At 36.9% G+C, this 18,792-nt stretch overlaps 1 protein-coding gene across 4 annotated transcripts in view; it reads right to left on the minus strand.

Moving 5' to 3' along the window:
• The window catches only part of SP100 (SP100 nuclear antigen), an 85,184-nt gene extending 66,713 nt beyond the window's left edge, over window positions 1-18,471 (minus strand). For all 4 annotated transcript variants that reach the window (XR_003793823.1, XM_029224520.1, XM_029224521.1 and 1 more), the window contains exon 1: window positions 18,306-18,471. Coding sequence is in view for 3 of the 4 variants with exons in the window: in XM_029224520.1 (XP_029080353.1) it covers window positions 18,306-18,337 (32 nt within the window). In the remaining variant the exon portion in view is untranslated. The remainder of the gene's footprint in view (window positions 1-18,305) is intronic.
• Between the last annotated feature and the right edge of the window lie 321 nt (window positions 18,472-18,792).

An 18,792-nucleotide genomic window follows, 5' to 3' on the forward strand; every position in this document is an offset into this window, starting at 1 on the left:
TCCAGACTGGGATTAGTCTTTTATTTTCTTAATGGTGTCTTTTGAAGCACAAAAGATTTAAGTTTTGTGAACTCTGATTTATCAACATATTATTTTATGAATCATGCTTTTTGTGTTCCAACTACCTTTTTGTCTAACCCAAAGTCACAAAGATTTTTCTTCTAAAAGTTTTATCATTTTCTAAATTTGGGGTTTGGGATTAACAGATATACATTACTATATATAAAGTAGATAAACAACAAGGACCTACTGTATAGCAAAGGGAACTATATTCAATATCTTATAATAACCTATAATGGAAAAGAATCTGAAAAAGAATATATATGTATATGTATATATATATATATATATATAACTGAATCACTTTGCTGTACATCTGAACCATTATAAATCAACTATACTTCAATAAAAAAATGAAAATTAAAAAAAGTTTTATCATTTTCACTCTCACACACACCCAGCTACACAATTTGTGGGACCCAGGGAAAAAGAAATTAGGGGGACCCTTGTTTACAAGCCATTAAGAATTTCAGGACAGTGAAAGCAGAGCAGTAAACCAAGCGCAAGGCCTTGTGCATCTGAATAAGATGCATGGCCCTGAATGTGGCCCTGCTCTTACATTTTGTCTTTGATCCATTTTGAGTTGATTTTTGCAAATGGTGTGAGGTAAGGGTATAAATTAATCTTTTCGCATGTGGATATCCAAATGTTCTAGCAGCATTTGTTGAAGAGATGATCTTTTCCTCCTTGAGTTGCCTTGGCACTTTTGTTGAAAATCAATTGACCCAAAACATCAGTGTTTATTTCTGCACTCTCTATTCTGTTCCATTGATTCTAGATCTATCTTTATGCCAGTGCTTTAACTGTCTTTATTAATGTAGCTTTATAAAAGTATTAAAATCAGGAACTGTAAGTCTTACAACTTTTTCCTTTTTAAGATCATTTTCACTATTCTGGGTCCTTTGCATTTCCACACAAATTTTAAGATCAGCTTCTCAATTTCTGCGAAAAGGCCTGCTGGGATTTTGATTTTGCATTGAATCTGCAGATCAATTTGGGAAGAATTGTCATCTTAAAAATATCGAGTCCTCCAATCCATAAACTGTAATTTTCTATTTATTTCGATATTTAATTTTTCTTACAATGTTTTGCAGTTTTGGCATATAAGTCTTATGTTACATTTGTTACGTTTATTCCTAAATATTTTATTACTTTGCCTACTTTTATTTCTGTAAGACAACTTTTAAATTTCTAAGTTTCATAGTTAATTGTTTTATAGAAGCAGTATTATCTCATAAGCTGTGGGAGCATTGAATATACTTATATATATAGTCATGAAGTCTTGTTCAGTTGGCTCTGTTATTTCTATTTCCTCTGATATTACCAAGAAATGATAAAAGAAGGATCTGAAGGGACCTGGTGCAACCTGGACACTCTTCACTAAGCCACTGTTAACAGCCTGGGGCATAGCATTCCATGCCTTTCCCATCACTTGTTCCAAACTTTACCACAAGTAAAATATTGTTATTACTTTGACTTGTATAAAAATAGGGGCATTTTATATATATATATATATATATATATATATATTTTTTTTTTTTTTTTTTTTTTGGCTGCATTGGGTCTTCATTGCTGCATGCAGGCTTTCTCTAGTTGTGGCGAGTGGGGGCTACTCTTCATTGTGGTGTGCGTGCTTCTCATTGTGGTGGCTTCTCTTGCTGTGGAGCACAGGCTCTAGGTGCACAGGCTTCAGTAGTAGTGGCACAGGGGCTCATTAGTTGCAGCATGTGGGCTCAGTAGTTGTGGCTCGTGTGCTCTAGAGCACAGGCTCGATAGTGGTGGCACATGGGCTTAGCTTCTCCCTGGCATGTGGGATCTTCCTAGACCAGGGATCGAACCTGTGTCCTCTGCATTGGCAGGTGGATTCTTAACCACTGTGCCACCAGGGAAGTCCTGGGCCTGATATATTAATCTGAACTTGTTTTTATTCATTAATAAAACTATGCCCTTCTATCCAAATTATTAGAAATAAATAGGTATGTAATACTCTAGCGATATGTATTTACCATAATTTACTCAACCATTCAGCTCAATGGACAATCAGATTTTTTTCAGATTTAGAGGTCAGTGTTATGTAGTCATTGTTCTATTTTGCTATCAAAAAATAACGTTTCAATAAAGACATTTGTACTTACGGGCATCTAACCAATTTATTCGTGCTTTGTGTGCATCAAGTACTCAAGAAAAATCAAGGGACAAAATAGACAAATTTCCTATGCTATGGCATATGCATTTTGGGAGAAGACAGTCAATGATTGAGACAATAAACACTAAATAAAATAAATAAGTAATTAATTTAGTATGTTAGGGAGTGATAAGGACATAGACAATAAAAATAGAGCCAGATTAGGAGGTTGGGAGTATGCAGGTTGGGTGGGGGGCTGTGGCTGTGATTTTGAGTAGGTTGGTCAAAACAGTCCTCATTGAGAAGGTGACCTGGAGCAAGGATTTTAAGGAGATGGAAAGTTAGTTCAGTAATAGGTATCTGGACAAAGAATATATCACACAGAAGTGAGAGCCAGCACCACGTTCCTAGAGCTGTAGTGTGCCTAGTGTAGTCAAGAAACAGCAAAGAGTAGTGTGGCCAGAGAGAAGTGAGGTAGAGGAGAGAAGAGAAGGGCTGGATCATTTCAGGTCCTCTGAACACTCTTAAGGACTTGGCTTTTACTTTGGGGGAAATAGGTAGTCACTGAAAGTTCTGGAGCTTTTGTATATGCATATTGGTGTTTTTATTTTCACAGGATAGGTTCCAAAAGTAGGACTGACTGCTGGGTTAAGCTGTAGTGTATCTTAAAATTTAGTAGATATTGCCAGATCTTTCCTAAAAAGGCTCTAGCAATTCATGCTGAACCCAGCAATAAATGTCTGTTTCTCTGAATCTTCTCCCACACTGCAGTGTCATTTACAAAGTTATGTTTGCCAACCTAAGGGGTGAGAAATGGTTTCTCACTACCATTTAATTTGTATGTATTCATATGTTTATTGCACATTTTTATTTTCTCTTCTCTAAGCTTTCTGTTCAAGTCCATTTTCTTTGGAGTTATTTGTCATATTTTATCAGTGGGCTGCAGTCTGTGTATATCAGATATATTAAGCCTTCGTTATATGTGTTGAAAGATTTTTCTACATTGTCTTTTAATGTCTGTATTGCTTTTTTACATTAATTCTATTAAATCTTCCTCTACCTACCTTCTTTTTTTTAATTAATTTTTATTGGAGTATAATTGATTTACAATGTTGTTAGTTTCTGCTGTGCAGCAAAGTGAATCAGTTATACATATACATGTATCCACTCTTTTTTAGATTCTTTTCCCATATAGGTCATTACAGAGTATTGTTTTCTCCAGATATAGGCCCAGGAGTGGGATTGCTGGGTCATATTGTAGTTCTATTTTTAGTTTTTAAAGGAACCTCTGTACTGTTCTCCCTAGTGGCTGTACCAATTTACATTCCTGCCAACAGTGCAAGAGGGTTCCCTTTTCTCTACACCTTCTCCAGCATTTATTGCTTGTAGAGTTTTTGATGATGGCCCTTCTGACTGGTGTGAGGTGATATCTCACTGTAGTTTTGATTTGCATTTCTCTAATAATTTGTGATGTTGAGTATCTATTTATGTGCTTTTTGGCCATATGTATATCTTCTTTGGAGAAATGTCTGTTTAGATCTTCCACCCATTTTTTGATTGGGTTGTTTATGTTTTGATATTGAGTTGTATGAATTGCTTGTATATTTTGGAGATTAATCCTTTGTCAGTTGCTTCATTTGCAAAAATTTTCTCCCATTCTACGGGTTGTCTTTTCATCTTGTTTATGGTTTCCTTTGCTGTGCAAAAGCTTTTAAGTTTAATTAGGTCCCATTTGTTTATTTTTGTTTTAATTTTCATTACTCTAGGAGGCAGGTCAGAAAAGATGTTGCTGTGATTTATGTCAAAGAGCGTTCAGTCTGTTTTCCTCTAAGAGTTTTATAGTATCCTACCTCACATTTAGGTCTTTAATCCATTTTGAGTTAATTTTTGTCTATGGTGTTAGGGAGTGTTCTAATTTCATTCTTTTACATGTAGCTGTCCAGTTTTCCCAGAACCACTTATTGAAGAGGCTGTCTTTTCTCCATTGTGTATTCTTGCCTCCTTTGTCATAGAGTAGGTGACCATGGGTGCATAGGTTTATGGGCTTTCTATCCTGTTCCATTGATCTATTTTTCTGTTTTTGTGCCAGTACCATACTGTTTTGATGACTGTAGCTTTGTAGTATAGTCTGAAGTCAGGGAGCCTGATTCCTCCAGCTCTATTTTTCTTTCTCAAGATTGCTTTCTATTCAGGGTCTTTTGTGTCTCCATACAAATTTAAAATTTTTTATTCTAGTTCCGTGAAAAATTCCATTGGTAATTTGATAAGGATTGCATTGACTCTATAGACTACCTTGGGTAGTACAGTCATTTTGACAATATTGATTCTTCCGGTCCAATAACGTGGTATATCTTTCCACCTGTTTGTGTCATCTTTGATTTCTTTCATCAGCTTCTCATAGCTTTCAGAGTACAAGTCTTTTGTCTCTTTGTTTATTCCTAGGTATTTTATTCTTTTTGATGTGATGGTAAGTAGGATTGTTTCTTTAAAAAAGAAAGAAATCCTGCCATTTAGGACAACATGGTTGAACCTAGAGGTTCATTATGCTAAGTTAAATAAAGAAGTCACAGAAGGATAAATACTGCATGATTCCACTTACATAAAGTATCTAAAATAGTCAAACTCATAGAAGTAGAGAATTGAATGGTGGTTACCAGTGCTGGGGGTGGGAAATGGGTAATTGTTTTTCAATGGGTATAAAGTTTCAGTTATGCAAGATGAATAAGTTCTAGAGATCTACTATAAAACATAGTACCTATAGTTAACAAATACAAAAAGGGGTTTGGAGGTGATGAATATGTTTAGTACCTTGGTTGTGGTGATGGTATCATGTCCAAACTCATCAAATTTTATACATTAGATATGCGCAATTTTTTGTATATCAATTATACTTCAATAAATCTTTAAAAAATATAGTTACACAAGGGGAAACTGGAAAGAGGCAAGCCAATTTAGGCTTCTGAATTGTGAAAGGGGTCAGGAATCAGAGGCACCATTACTTCAGAAGACAGATTGAGTGGTGAAAGTCAAAACTGGCACAATGAAACTCACCAGTCAACTAGAGGCATCCTTTACACAGAGCCCTAATCAAGTTTTCATGTCTCATTCTTAAATGTAAATGGACACCTGATGGAATCCTTGAGAAGAAACAAATAGTAGGGAAAGAGATGGAAAGTAACTAACTCTCAAAAAAACCTTGTAATAAATGGAATTAAAAAAAAAAAACTATTATCTTCAGTAGTAGAAAAACAGTATCGGATTCATTTTTCAAAAAAGATGTATAAAAAAAGAGTTTTAAAAAGAGGTTTTGGAAATTAAAAATATGATGGCAGAAATTTAAAAATCACTAGAATGAATGAATGAGCTGAGAAATTTTTACAGATGGTAGATTCAAAAGAAAAAAAATATAAAGAACTGCCCCAAGACCCTGAAAAGCAGGAAGCTTGTAGAGGATAAACCTAGGAGACCTAATATCCAACTAACATGAATTCCAAAGGATAGGAGAAAGCAGAAGGGAGGAAATAACTGAAGAACTATTACAAGCAAAATTGTGTGACTTAAAATAAGTAGGTTTCCATTTGAAAGGGCCCTGGAGTACCCAGAACAATGAATAAAACCAACCCTCACACTAAGGCAATTAAAAGAACAAGAGAAATCTCCTGAAAGAACAAACAATGAAACAGACCTCTCCAGTCTGTCAGATCCTGAATTGAAAAAGGAGGTAGTAAAATTGCTGAAGGAATTAAGAAACACTATTGATAGAAATGCAGATCACTGTAATACAGAACTAGAAATTATAAAGAGGAGCCAATCAAATTTAGACAACTCAATTGCTGAGATGAAAACTGAGCTAAAGGCAATAAATCTGTCGCATTTCTTTACACTGACAATGAAATATCAGAAAGGGAAAGTTAAAAAAAAAGCAGTCACTTTTAAAATTGCATCAAAAACCCCCCAAAACTTAGGAATAAACCTGACCAAGGAAGTGAAAGACTTATATGCTGAGAACTATAAAACATTGATAAAGGAAATCAAAGATTTCTGCAGAAAAATACAAGACAATATTAGGAGAAGTCCACTTAGTAAGATTTATATCCATAAGATCAACAAACTCAAACCAATAGTTTTCCCCTAGGCCAGCAATAAAAATTTAGAAAATGTAAAAGAAAAATGAGTTCCCGTTTATAAATATAATTGTAAAATGCCTAGCACTAAATTTACCCAATGAGCTTACCATAGGGATCATTAAAAAACAATAACTTTACTATAGAACTTGAATATGTACTTGAATAAATAAAGAGACACGCCATCTTTCTAGTTGGGACCATTCAGAATTTTTTAAATTTTAATTTAATTTTTAAATTTTAATTTAAAATTTAATTTAAATCTATATATTCATTCAATGTCTATTGACTGAATCCCAGAAAGATGGGTTATACTACAGAACATTAACAATTGGTCCCAACATTTATCTAGAAGAGAAAGAACTCAAGAATATCTATGAATATTTTGAAAATAGGAATGATAAAGAGCTTTACCTATAAAGCCATAGTAACTAAAATATTTCAGTGTTGAAAGAGGAATAAAAAAATAGAATCATGGATCAGAACAAGGATCACCTATATATAAAAGGTAATCTAGTATATGTTTAAAATGTTCTTTCAAATCAGTAGTTAAATGATAAACTACTAAGTTAATGTTATTGCATAAATGGTCCTTTTTTTGAAGGAAAAAAATGGTAGTTCAGTAGCTCATTCCATTTGCAAAAACAAATCTCCCGTGGAATTAAGAAAGAAATATAAATCAACCAAAAAAACAACTAAGCAAACTATAAAACATTTTATCTTTCCTTTTTTCTTTCCTTTCTATCTGCCATTCTATTGGCCACTGTCCCTTATTCGAAGAAAATTTTTGCAAATACCTTACCAGGAGTCCTTACAAAATTCATGATTATTTCCATTTTCACAGAGATTCCATTAAATATCCTGATCTTTCAACTTGCTGACCTTCTTATCTCTAATAATCTTGTCTTCCACTTGATTTCTGCAACTTTCTTCCATGGCCATACTTTAGACTTCATCATTTCTCCAATTTATGCATGCTCCAAAATCTCAGACTCAAATATGACTACTGCCTCATCTATTGCAGGTCATGTCTTCTAACACCTGCACTCCAATGAATCTGTGATCCCCTACCCTCAGGTTCCCAATTCTGCTACTTTTTAAAAAAATTTTTCATAATTGCTTCTATGTCTTCACTTTTCTTACCCACCTAAATTCATGATATACTGTTATATTCCAGTGTTCTTAACCTTGGCTATACATTAGAATCTACTAAGGAGTTTTAAAACATTCTAATATCCAAATACAACTGGGAAGGGGATCAGTAAGTTCAAAGCTCCCCATCATGCAGTCAAGTTCTAGGACTGCTATTAAAATCTGCCTCTTAGATTCACTTTTAACTTCCTCGTTCACATCTCCCTCCAGTGAATTTATCTAATATATTGATAACCCTGGATAAAATCAGATTAGCCCCTCTTCCACTCATCAGCACCCAAGCTATCTGGAGAAAAAAAAACAAGCATGCTAAGTGCTCTCTCTTTACGTTTATAATCATTAAGCTGAAATGGATTCTCGGTGCTGTTGAGTAATCGTACATCATGCTACTCATTTCACTTTTTCCTTCCCTGAATGACTGTTTTACAGCTTTTCTATCCTCAAACTCTTCCAACCCTTTCTCTCCCTCTCAACTGAGAATGTAGATGCAAAACAGAAGAATGTAACTGCATCCTCTCACCATGGAATACATCAGCCTACCTACATGGGCACCCATTGGCCTTCCCTCCTGTTACAGTGCACAGATTGCCTCTCTTCAGCCTAAGGACAATCCACCCACTTGGGCACTGTTTTACATTACCTCTCCCTGACTCAGGCACAATCAATACAGAATCATTCTTTCTCACTTCTGCCTCAACAACTTTTCCTTCTCTATTGGAGAAGGAAACATACAGCATGCTTCAATATTACCCATTTAAAAATATCCCTACACTCAGATTACCTCTCCTGTTGTGTTTCTTGTTTGAAATTGTCCATATTAACTGTCTCCACTTTTCCACCTCAGTCTCTCTTGCACGCATTCAAGTTTTACCCCTACCAATACCCTATACATAATATTCTGGGTTTATGTTTTCCCTGACCTCCACACTGCCAAACCCAAAGGCCAATTCTCAGTCCTCCTCTTACTTTATCCCTCAACCTCATGGACATTGATAAACTTCTCCCTTCTGGAAATGCTTTCTTCATTTGGCTCCTGAGAGCCATGCCTTTATGGCTTTCCAACTATCTCCTTGGCTATTCCTACTCTTTTGCATGTATTCAACTCCTCAAGGACAGTTCTCTTACCTCTTTTCTATCTGCACTCCTTCCCTGTGTAATCCTATCTATTCCCATGGCTTTGGATACCAGCCACACATGGACAATTCCCAAATGTGCATCTCTACCTCATATCTCTCCCCTGGACTCCAGATTTATATTCAACCATCTTCACTTTGATGACACAGGTAGGCTTTTTACAATTAGCAGGCAGCAACGGATCACTGATCTTCTGAGTCACCTCTTGAAACCTGCTTATTTTCTAATTTTTCCATATATAGGATTTAGTAAATACATATAACAGCACCTATGAGGTATATGCTCTTATTATCCCATTTTACAGATGAAGAAACAGAGGTACAGAGATGTTAAGCAATATCCCCAAGGCCACATAATTATTGAAGAACAGAGTGAGGCTTTGGGCCAGAGTCCAGGCCCTTTAATCACTACACAATGTTGCCATCTAGGCAAATGACAACGCTCTCCTTTAATTTCTTTGGCTAAAACATTTCCAGTCTTCTATGACACTTCTCTTCCTCTCATACTTAATGTCTGATCCATCTTTGACTGTTCTTGGCTTTACCATAGAAATATATCCAGTATCCCACCCTTTTTCTTTATATTCATTGCACCAACCTGGTCCCAACCACCATCATCTCTTGCCTGGCTACTGTCATAGCTACCAACTAGTCTTCTTGTTTCCACTCATGTCATATTGCAGCTGTTCTCCAAACATCAAACATAAGCAAAAGAGATCTTTTAAAAACTGAAATCAGATTACTTCACTCTATTGAAAACCCTCCAATGACTCCCCACTCTATTTTGAATAAAATATAAAGTCTTGACCATGACCCATGAGAAACATGACCTTCCAACCTCATTTTCTACTACTCCTCTTCTAGATCACTGCCCTTTGGCACCTTAACCTCCAAGCCTTCTTCAGACATTCCAAGCATGTTTCTATGCCTGACTTTTCGTTGGCTGTTTCCTCTACTTAGAACATTTCTTCAGGAATTGGCATGGTGCTTTTCCTCAATACATTCATGACTCTCATCAAATACTAACCTCTCAGAAAGCCCTCCCAGGACATCCTGTCTAAAATTGCACTCCCATTACACTCTATCCATGTACCCCATATGCTTTTTTCTTTATACTCTTACCACTTTCTGTCATTAAATTATACATTTATTTGTTCATCTGTTTACTATTTGTCTCTCACTGGAATGTCATTTCCATTAGGGCGGGGACTTGGTCTGCTTTGCTCACTATTATATTCCAGCATCTCATTAAGTTCTGAAAACATGGTATAGGGAAATATTTGTGAATGAATGAATAAAGTATTAGTATAATATATAGGAGAATATGGTTAGAATTCTGAGTATATAAAAGGCATTTTAAAAAAAGCATAAGGAGGATAACATTGGTAAACTTGAGTATAAAAATGGATATGGATACATGTACCCCAATGTTAATAGCAGCATTATTTAAATTGCCAAGATATGGAAGCAACTTAAGTGCCCATCAACAGATGAATGTATAAATAAGGCATGATGCACACACACACACACACACACACACACACACACACACACACTGGAATATTACTCAGCCATTAAAAAAACAAAATTTTGCTATTTGCAATAATGTGAATGGACCTAGAGTATTGTGCTTAGTGATACAAGTCAGATAGAAAAAGACAAATACTCTATGTTATCACTTATATATGGAATCTAAAATATAAAACAAATAAATGTATATAACAAAACAGCAACAGATATAGAGAACAAGCTAGTGGTTACCAGTGAGGAGAGGGAAGTGGGGAGGGGCAAGATAGGCGTATGAGATTAAGAGACACAAACTACTATGTATAAAATAAATAAGCAACAGGGATACATTGTATAGCACATGGAAATATATCCATTATTTTCTAATAACTTTAAATGGAGTACAATCTATAAAAAATCGAATCACTGTGTTGTACACCTAAAACTCATGTAATATTGTAAATCAACTCTACTTCAATTAAAAATAATAAAAAATTTTTTTAAATTGTATGTGATTTTTGAATAAAATGGGAAAATGAAACTAGACTATAGGTTAACCCTTGGTTAGTATCCACATAAAATAATGTAAACAAAAATTCATCAGAGGGTAGGATCGAACAGTTTGAGGCAGGCCAGAAGTCCAGTGTAGAACAATTAGAAGAGCTGGGTAGAATACCAGAAAATGATTTTAAAGGGACTAGAGAGCTACAGAAGCAACAGAGTCTGCAGAGACTAAGGTTCTAGAGACTGGAGACCTTTGGGAGCTGAGAAGCTATAATTGTTATTTTTCAGGGTGGTGGCTGGATTTGCTGATTCTGGGAACAGAGGCTGAGAATTTGGGCTTGGCCAAGACCAAAGAGTGTTACTCTTAGCAAGGAACACAGAGAGTTTGTGACAGTCACACAGGGCTGGAGACTTGAGGGGCCTCAACACACAACCCATTCTTCTTCCCAAGATATTTGGTAAAGTTTTTAAGGCCAGGAGGCTGGAATAAAAATGTAAAAAGTCTCTGAAAAGCAAAGCAGAATTACCTGAAGGCTCACCATGCAGAAAAGGCAAAGACAATCACGATGAGGTCCAGAGAACATAAAGGGAGAGAGTTGAAAGCTCTGAAGGGAGTGATGATGTGGCTTTGCAATCTGTAGCCTTTTTGTCCCATGAGAGCACTTGTAAATTCTGAACACAGCTAGAAGCTAAGAATCTGGACTTGGCACAGGCAAAGGGCTGTAGCTGGAGGACAAAGAAACTAGCAGAACTTCTGATGGTCATTTGGAGTTGGAGTGCAAAGTTAGAGACTTCAAGGAAATTAAAAACTTGGTTGGTTTTCTCAAGAACTTTTTTCATTTCTAAAGCTGCATGAAGGAAGAGGGTGAAAATATGACAAAAGCTTTGAAAAGCAGAGAAAACTTGATTGCTCTTTCCCAGTTGAAAGCCCTGGATGTCCTCATCTGTGATCAGGGCAAACCAGAGGTATATTAAATCTTATCAAAAAATGCATACTAATCTTGACTCATTTCATGCCCTGAATGTGTAATGTAGTCTGCCTCATTGTTTTACTTGCTTAGCAGAGGAAAGGGGAATCACTCTTATGTGGAAGAGAATATTTGGGGGCTCTATGTCTTGCATACACAATGTCTGGCATTCAATCAAAAATTAATAGGCATGTCAAAAGATAGGACTATAAGACCAAACCAAGAGAAAAAAAGATGATGGAAGCAAGTGCACAGATGATCCAGAGATTGGACTTAGCACATAAAATCTGTGATTAACATGGTCAAGAAAATGGATGAAATGATGGAGAAAATAGAAAGTCAGATAATTCTACCAGAGAATTGGAATCTACAAAAAATAATGAAATGGAAAATTTAGATCTAAAAATACAATTTTAAAAATGAAACTTGTTGGTAGTATTTAGCAGAAGGTTGGATTAAAAAGACAACACTTGTCGATTGGCTAACTAGAAGATAGATACCTCAATAAAAGACATCCAACTAAAGTACAGACATTTAAAAAATGGAAAAATGCAGAAAAGCATGAAAGGAATATGTGAGAGACAGTCAAAAGGTCTAGTATAATCTGCTTTTGAGCCCTAGAAAGAGAGAGGAGGAAGCTGGGGGGAGGGCAGAAGAAATATTTGAAGAGTTAACGGCTAAGGATTTTCCAAAACAGATAAAAGGCATCAACTCACAAATTCAAGCAACTGTGAAAACACCAACAGGTTAAATGCAAAACAAAAACAATAAAAAAACAAACAAACAAATCTAGACTCACTACAGTTTAAATGCTAAGAGAAAATCCTAGAAGCAGTCAGAGAAAACTTCAAGAGCCACAATCAAACCTCAAGCCATAAACTTTGAAAAATGGCAGTTAATCAATCAATCAATCAATCAATCACTTAGTCAATGACCATAAGTTTCCGGTGTGGTAGGTCAGGATTCAAAACATCTCAATCTCTCCCAACTCCCACAAGCAGTACAGAGTTCTGCTGAAAAAAACTTGAGTTGGAAAAAGCATTTAAACATGTTATTAATCATAGAAGAGATGAAACCACCATAAGGATTTGCCAGGCAAAAGTAAAGGGGAAGGAGAAACCAGAGAGGTAAGCAAAGCACAGAGAGGTAAGCAAAGCACTTTTGATTTGAGGGCATCTGCTGACCCCAGAGAATCAGGACCTCAGGTTTGACAGCCTTAAGGAGTGAGAGAGACAGAAATAAAGTCTAGAGTCCACACAGGGTGGAAAGTCCAATGGGAGTCCAGACCCTGACCTTGACATATTCATGGTGAGAATAAGTGGAGGGACATCTCTGAATTTACTGAATTGTATTCCCAGTTAAATCACCTGGGTTCCCCCAGGTTCTCTCAGCCCCTGAACATGTGCTAAACAGTTCCCAAATTGGTGCGTCCCGAGGCACCTGGTTGTAGCAAACAGAAATCCTTTCCAAAGCCTAGTACCTTCACTGTGGTCCCAGATTTTACCTATAAATAATTTTTCTAAATACGATGCTAGTACATAGTCAAAGATAACCAGCTATATAAGCAAAATAATCTTTGTGAATAGAGTGTGGAAAGGAAAAAAAATAGTAACTTTATAGTGGAAAAGCCTGGCAAACACTACCTAAACCAAATGATCAAGGCCAGCATTCCTGGTGATAAGTCAGGTTGACATATCCCCTGATATGAGGTGATGAGAAGGGCATTTCACCTCTGTGGTTTTCTTTCATAAAACCTATAACCCCAGTATAATCATGAGAAAGACATCAAGACAAACCAAAATTGAAAGATTCTACAAAATGCCTGATCAGTACTCTTCAAACTGTCAAGGTTGTGAAAGACAAGGAAAGACTGAGAAACTGTCACAGACCAGAAGAGAAGAGGTGATGGGATGTCTCAATGCAATGTGGTATAGTGGATTCAATCCTGCAAAAGAAAATGGACGTTGGTGGAAAAACTGGTGAAACAGAAAAAAGTCTGGGCTTTAGTTAGCAGTAACCTACTAATATTGGGTTTTATTAGTTTTGACAAATGTACCACAATAATGTAAGAGGATAACAACACAGGAAATGAAACTGGGTGGACAGTATTAGAGACTGCTGTACTATCTTTGCAACTTTTCTGTAAATATAACATTATTCCAAAATAAAAAGTTTATTTAAAAAAAGAAATTTGTGAGTGAGAACTGGCAGAAACAACAGAAAACAGGGTCACAAACACCTCATATATTGAAAGTATAAGATGCCAAATACAAAACTTCTTTAATCTGTGTAAGTCTTTTTATTAAAAAAGAAAGCCTATAGCAAACATCATTCATAATTGTATAATGATAAAGGACTTCCCTTTGGGACTGGAATCAAGATAGAGATGATTACTATCACTACTTATACTCGCCATGTACAAAGTCCTAGACCACACAGCAAGGAAAGAAAAAGAAGTAGGAAGTATAAGAATTAGATTGAAAGTAACAAAATAGTCATTATGTATACATTATATAAATTTATATCTATATATAAAATATATCTCTCCATACAATTTATTGGAATTTTTTAAAGTTTGGCAGTTTCAATTTATTTTTATATCTTAGTAACAAGCAGCTAGAAAGTTGATTTTTAAATTATATAGATATCATAGCACAAAGATCTCAAGTATCTATGAATAAATCTAGCAGAAGTATAAGACTTCTAGACAGAAAAGTTTAAATTTTATTAGAAAATATTTTTAAATTAATATATATATACCATATTAATGAGATGGAAGACAAGATTGTAAAGATGTCAATTCTCTTCAAATTGACCTATAGAGTCAACGCAATCCTAACCAAAATCTCGACAAGATTTTGACAAGCTGATTTGGAGATGCAAAGGGCCAAGACACTTTGGAAGAAGAAAAGAACATGGGAAGATTTACTCTTCAAGAGTTCACGTGAAGTTGTTGTTGCCATGACAGTGTGGAAATGCATAAGGAGAGGTTGTCATAGGTCAATGGCAGAGAAGAGAGTGCACAGAAACAGACCCTGTACATATGGCCCCTTGGCTAATGGGAAAGGGAGCACTGCAGATCAGTGGGGAAAGGGATGGTTTAACAGATTAAAGCATTCTCAGACAAAAATTCATAAGAATTAAAGTAGAAGCTTTAACCGTAGATCAGACGGGAAGTAATATGGTCTCAGATAAGACAGGAAATGTGGAGGGAAGAAAACAAAAACATTCACTCAGCTTAAGGCTGTGGGTGGTGGGAGAGCTTCCCAGGTCATGCTGGAATGAAATGGGCTGTAAAACCAGGGCAGGCATATGAACAAGAAAGTAAAGCAACACTTGAAACCAAACTGCAAATAGAATCAATCTGGAAGGATAACCCAGAGGATGAAGAAAACATCCCCAAAGCACTGAACATCACACAAAAACCTAAATAATAAAGCAAGAGCATGAAGATAGGGTGATAAAATAACAATATGTGACTTCAAGTGGAGTTGGAAGAGCTGTAGAAACAAATTAAGATCCCCCCAAATAAACAAATCAACTTTAAAAAAAAACCCAAGAAACCAAAATCTACTAAAAATTAAATAATTGTCATGAAGAAAAGTTTGAGACAACCATCACGAGCAGAAAGTAAAAAGCTAAAGAGTTGAAAGATTAGGGACAGATAAAAGCTGTGAAGGCTGAAGTTGCTCCAGTGGAAGACTAATTTTGCCCCAAAATTGAAATAGAAAATCGTTTTGGTGATACTAGAGGAGAAACTTACCCTGAAGTAAAGGTAGAATTGAATCTATCACCTTAAAAACACAAGGGCTATATTTAAAGACTGTGCACACAGAATTTATCAATAACTTTCTGCACCACTTTATTTATTCATAATAACAAGGGCACATCTATTTTATAAAATCAATACAATAATAAGGCTATACTTTAAAGTTTAAGCTTTAATAAGATAAAGTCACCACAACAAAGTGAAAGGGCAAGGAAAGTATATTTATAAGTTTCAGAATTTTAGCAAATTCTCCCTTACAGTTAAAGAAAGAACAATCACCTCAACTCACTAACACTGGCAATAAATCAACCAGCACTTCATAGAAGAGGCCAATAAACAAAAAAACTGTTCAACCTCTCATGTAATCAGGAGGGTAAAGTTAACAAGATGCAACTCTTGATCCACCACCTCTGCAAAGTTTGGGTGTGGGGAGATGGTTCACCTAAATCTTGTAGGTGAATACGTTGGTTCAGCTACTTAGAAAGGCCGTTTGCAGAATCTATAAACAATTAAATATTAGTACCCTTTGCCTCAGCAATTCCATTTTTTTGGTTATTGACACAAGACAAACACTTTTATATGTACAAAAATATAAAGAAATACATAATCGTTGTTATCACTGCTTCTTGGTAAAAGTGAACAATTGAAAATGATCTAAATGTCTGTCAATAGCGTGGGGAGGAGGGATGCTTTAAAAACCATAGTGTATGGGGCTTCCCTGGTGGCGCAGTGGTTAGGAACCCGCCTACCAATGCAAGGGACATGGGTTTAAGCCCTGGTCTGGGAAGATCCCACATGCCGCGGAGCAACTAAGCCTGTGCGCCACAGCTAGTGAGCCTGCGCTCTAGATCCCACGAGCCACGACTACTGAGGCCTACATGCTGCAACTACTGAAGCCCACACGCCTAGAGCCCATGCTCCGCAACAAGAGAAACCACTGCAATAAGCGTGCACTCCGCAACAAAGACCCAATGCAGCCAAAAATAAAAAAACAAAACAAACAAAAAAAAAACTATGGTGTAAGTCAGAATGGCCATCATCAAAAAGTCTATAAATAATAAATGCTGGAGACGGTGTGGAGAAAAGAGAACCCTCCTACCCTGCTGGTGGGAATGTAAATTGGTTCAGCTACTATGGAGAATAGTATGGAGGTTCCTTAAAAAACTAAAAACAGAGCTACCATATGATCCAGCAATCCCACTCCTGGGCATATATCTGGAGAAAACCATACTTGGAAAAGACACACGCACCCCAATGTTCATAGCAGCACTATTTACAATAGCCAAGATGTGGAAGCAACCTAAATGTCCATCAACAGATGAACGGCGAAAGAAGATTGGTATATTTATACAATGGAATATTACTCAGCCATAAAAAAGAATGAAATAATGCCATTTGCAGCAACATGGAGGGACCTAGAGGTGAAGTAAGTCAGACAGAGAAAGACAAATCTCATATTATATCACTTATTTGTGGAATCTAAATATGATACAAATGAACTTATTTACAAAACAGAAACAGACTCACAGACATAGGAAACAAACTTATGGTTACCAAAGGGGAAACGTGGGAGGGGAGGGATAAATTAGGAATTTTGGAGTAACATATACACACTAGTATATAAAGTAGACAAACAACAAGGACCTACTGTACAGCACAGGGAACTATACTCAATATTTTGTAAAACCTATATGGGAAAAGAATCTGAAAAAGAATATATATTTTTATATGTATATATGTGTGTGTGTGTGTGTGTGTATATATATATATAGCTGAATCACTTTGCTCTACACCTGAAACTAACACCATATTGCAAATCAACTATATTTCAATTAAATAAACAAACAATAAAAACGATGGTGTATCCATTCTAGGGATAGTATTGGGTTGGCCAACAAGTTCGTTCAGATTTTTCTGTAACCTCTTATGGAACTTTTTGACCAACCCAATATATAGCTGTTAAAAAGAATGAGAAGAGCCTATGGCTATTAAAGTAAGTGAAAATGCAAAATGGCATTCACAATATGAATCCATTTTTTAAAAAACAGGATTCAAATTTTGTATTTAAGAAAATGAGTTATATATGTAAATGCAAAGAAAAGGATCTGGAAGGTTATGCCTGCGACTCTAACAGGACTGGTATTGGAAGCTGCAAGTGGGTGAGTGGTGAACAGGACTTTTTCCCTCTATATACTTTTGTATCGTTTGAAATTTTATGAGCAAGAATGCATAATGTATTTCTTTTGTATTAAAAAATCAAAAAAATTAAAATATTAAGTAGTGTTATTTCTGACCCATTACTAGAGAAAAAGATAGGATTTCTACTCTTTTTCTTGTAGAGGTGTAACCTATTCCAGAACAGAAAATGAAACCGAACATAAAATTACTCAGCCTGTGCTAGCTCTTTGCAGTTTGGGGTATTTCTCTTCCCTTTAATTTCTTTGCTCGGGATCGCTGGAGGAAGAACCCAGGCCCCCAGCTAGAACTGGGAATAGTGGTCCCGTCCACAGGACAGATACGAGACCGACAGCACCACCCAGGGTTTGAGAATAAATCAGGGGTTTCTCCTGAATTTTTTATTTTCGAAACTACCTTCTTTGAAATGACCTATGTGAAGGTAGAACTGACCTGAGGGGAACGAGAGTGACCTGGGGCCACAAGGAAATAAATCCTCACTGCAAAGCCTCAGGAAGGACTGCTGCCTTCAGACAGGCCTGCCAGCTGAGCAGTAGCTGCAAAACAAGTAGTCACCTGTGTTGTGGCTGCAGGACTCAACCAGCAGGCGCCCTGAGGCAGTTTAAAATCCCATTTCCTCATTATACATTCCTGCCCTTCATTACACTGCAGGTGACTGTTCCCCTACACCAGGCGTAAAGCAGAGGTTTAGTGCAGAGTCCAAAGGACAGCACTGAAGCAGCAGCGAGGCCACAGGGAAAGGTGGGAGGAAGGGGGAGAAAGACTGACCTGCTGCTGAGCTCGCTGCCCCCACCAGCCATCTTCCCGCCCAGCCTGGCCTGGGCCTGAGCTTGGCCTCCGACCCCTCCAGGCTCCCCAGCCTCGGTCCGGTCCCGGGAGGCTGCTGGAGCCCTGAGCCCTGAGCAGGAAGTCTGCTCTTGGGACTCACCCAGAGATGACTCCGCCCAAGTAGGGAAAAGGGAAGTGAAAGTATTTATCAGTGAGCTGTGCTGTGCAGATGCCCTCCCTCTTCTCGCAACTCCACTGTGCTTCCAGCCATCCTGACATGTGATCGAGGGATGAAAGACAAGGAATGACAGTCGGGGCCTGGAGGGCCAGGGGAGGAGCAGGGCCAGCCCTCAGGGGTCCACCTGTTTGTGCAAAGACAGCAACAACTTCTGCATGACCCCAACTGTCCCCAGTCTCCTGCCTTCTCAGAGAGGTTCAGAGCTTAGTACACGGTCGGGGTAAACTCCATGTGTGCCCCTTCCCCTTT

This window comes from Monodon monoceros, unplaced genomic scaffold (genome assembly GCF_005190385.1).
Source record: "Monodon monoceros isolate NGI ecotype Baffin Bay Population unplaced genomic scaffold, NGI_Narwhal_1 Super_Scaffold_16, whole genome shotgun sequence".
NCBI lineage: Eukaryota > Metazoa > Chordata > Mammalia > Artiodactyla > Monodontidae > Monodon > Monodon monoceros.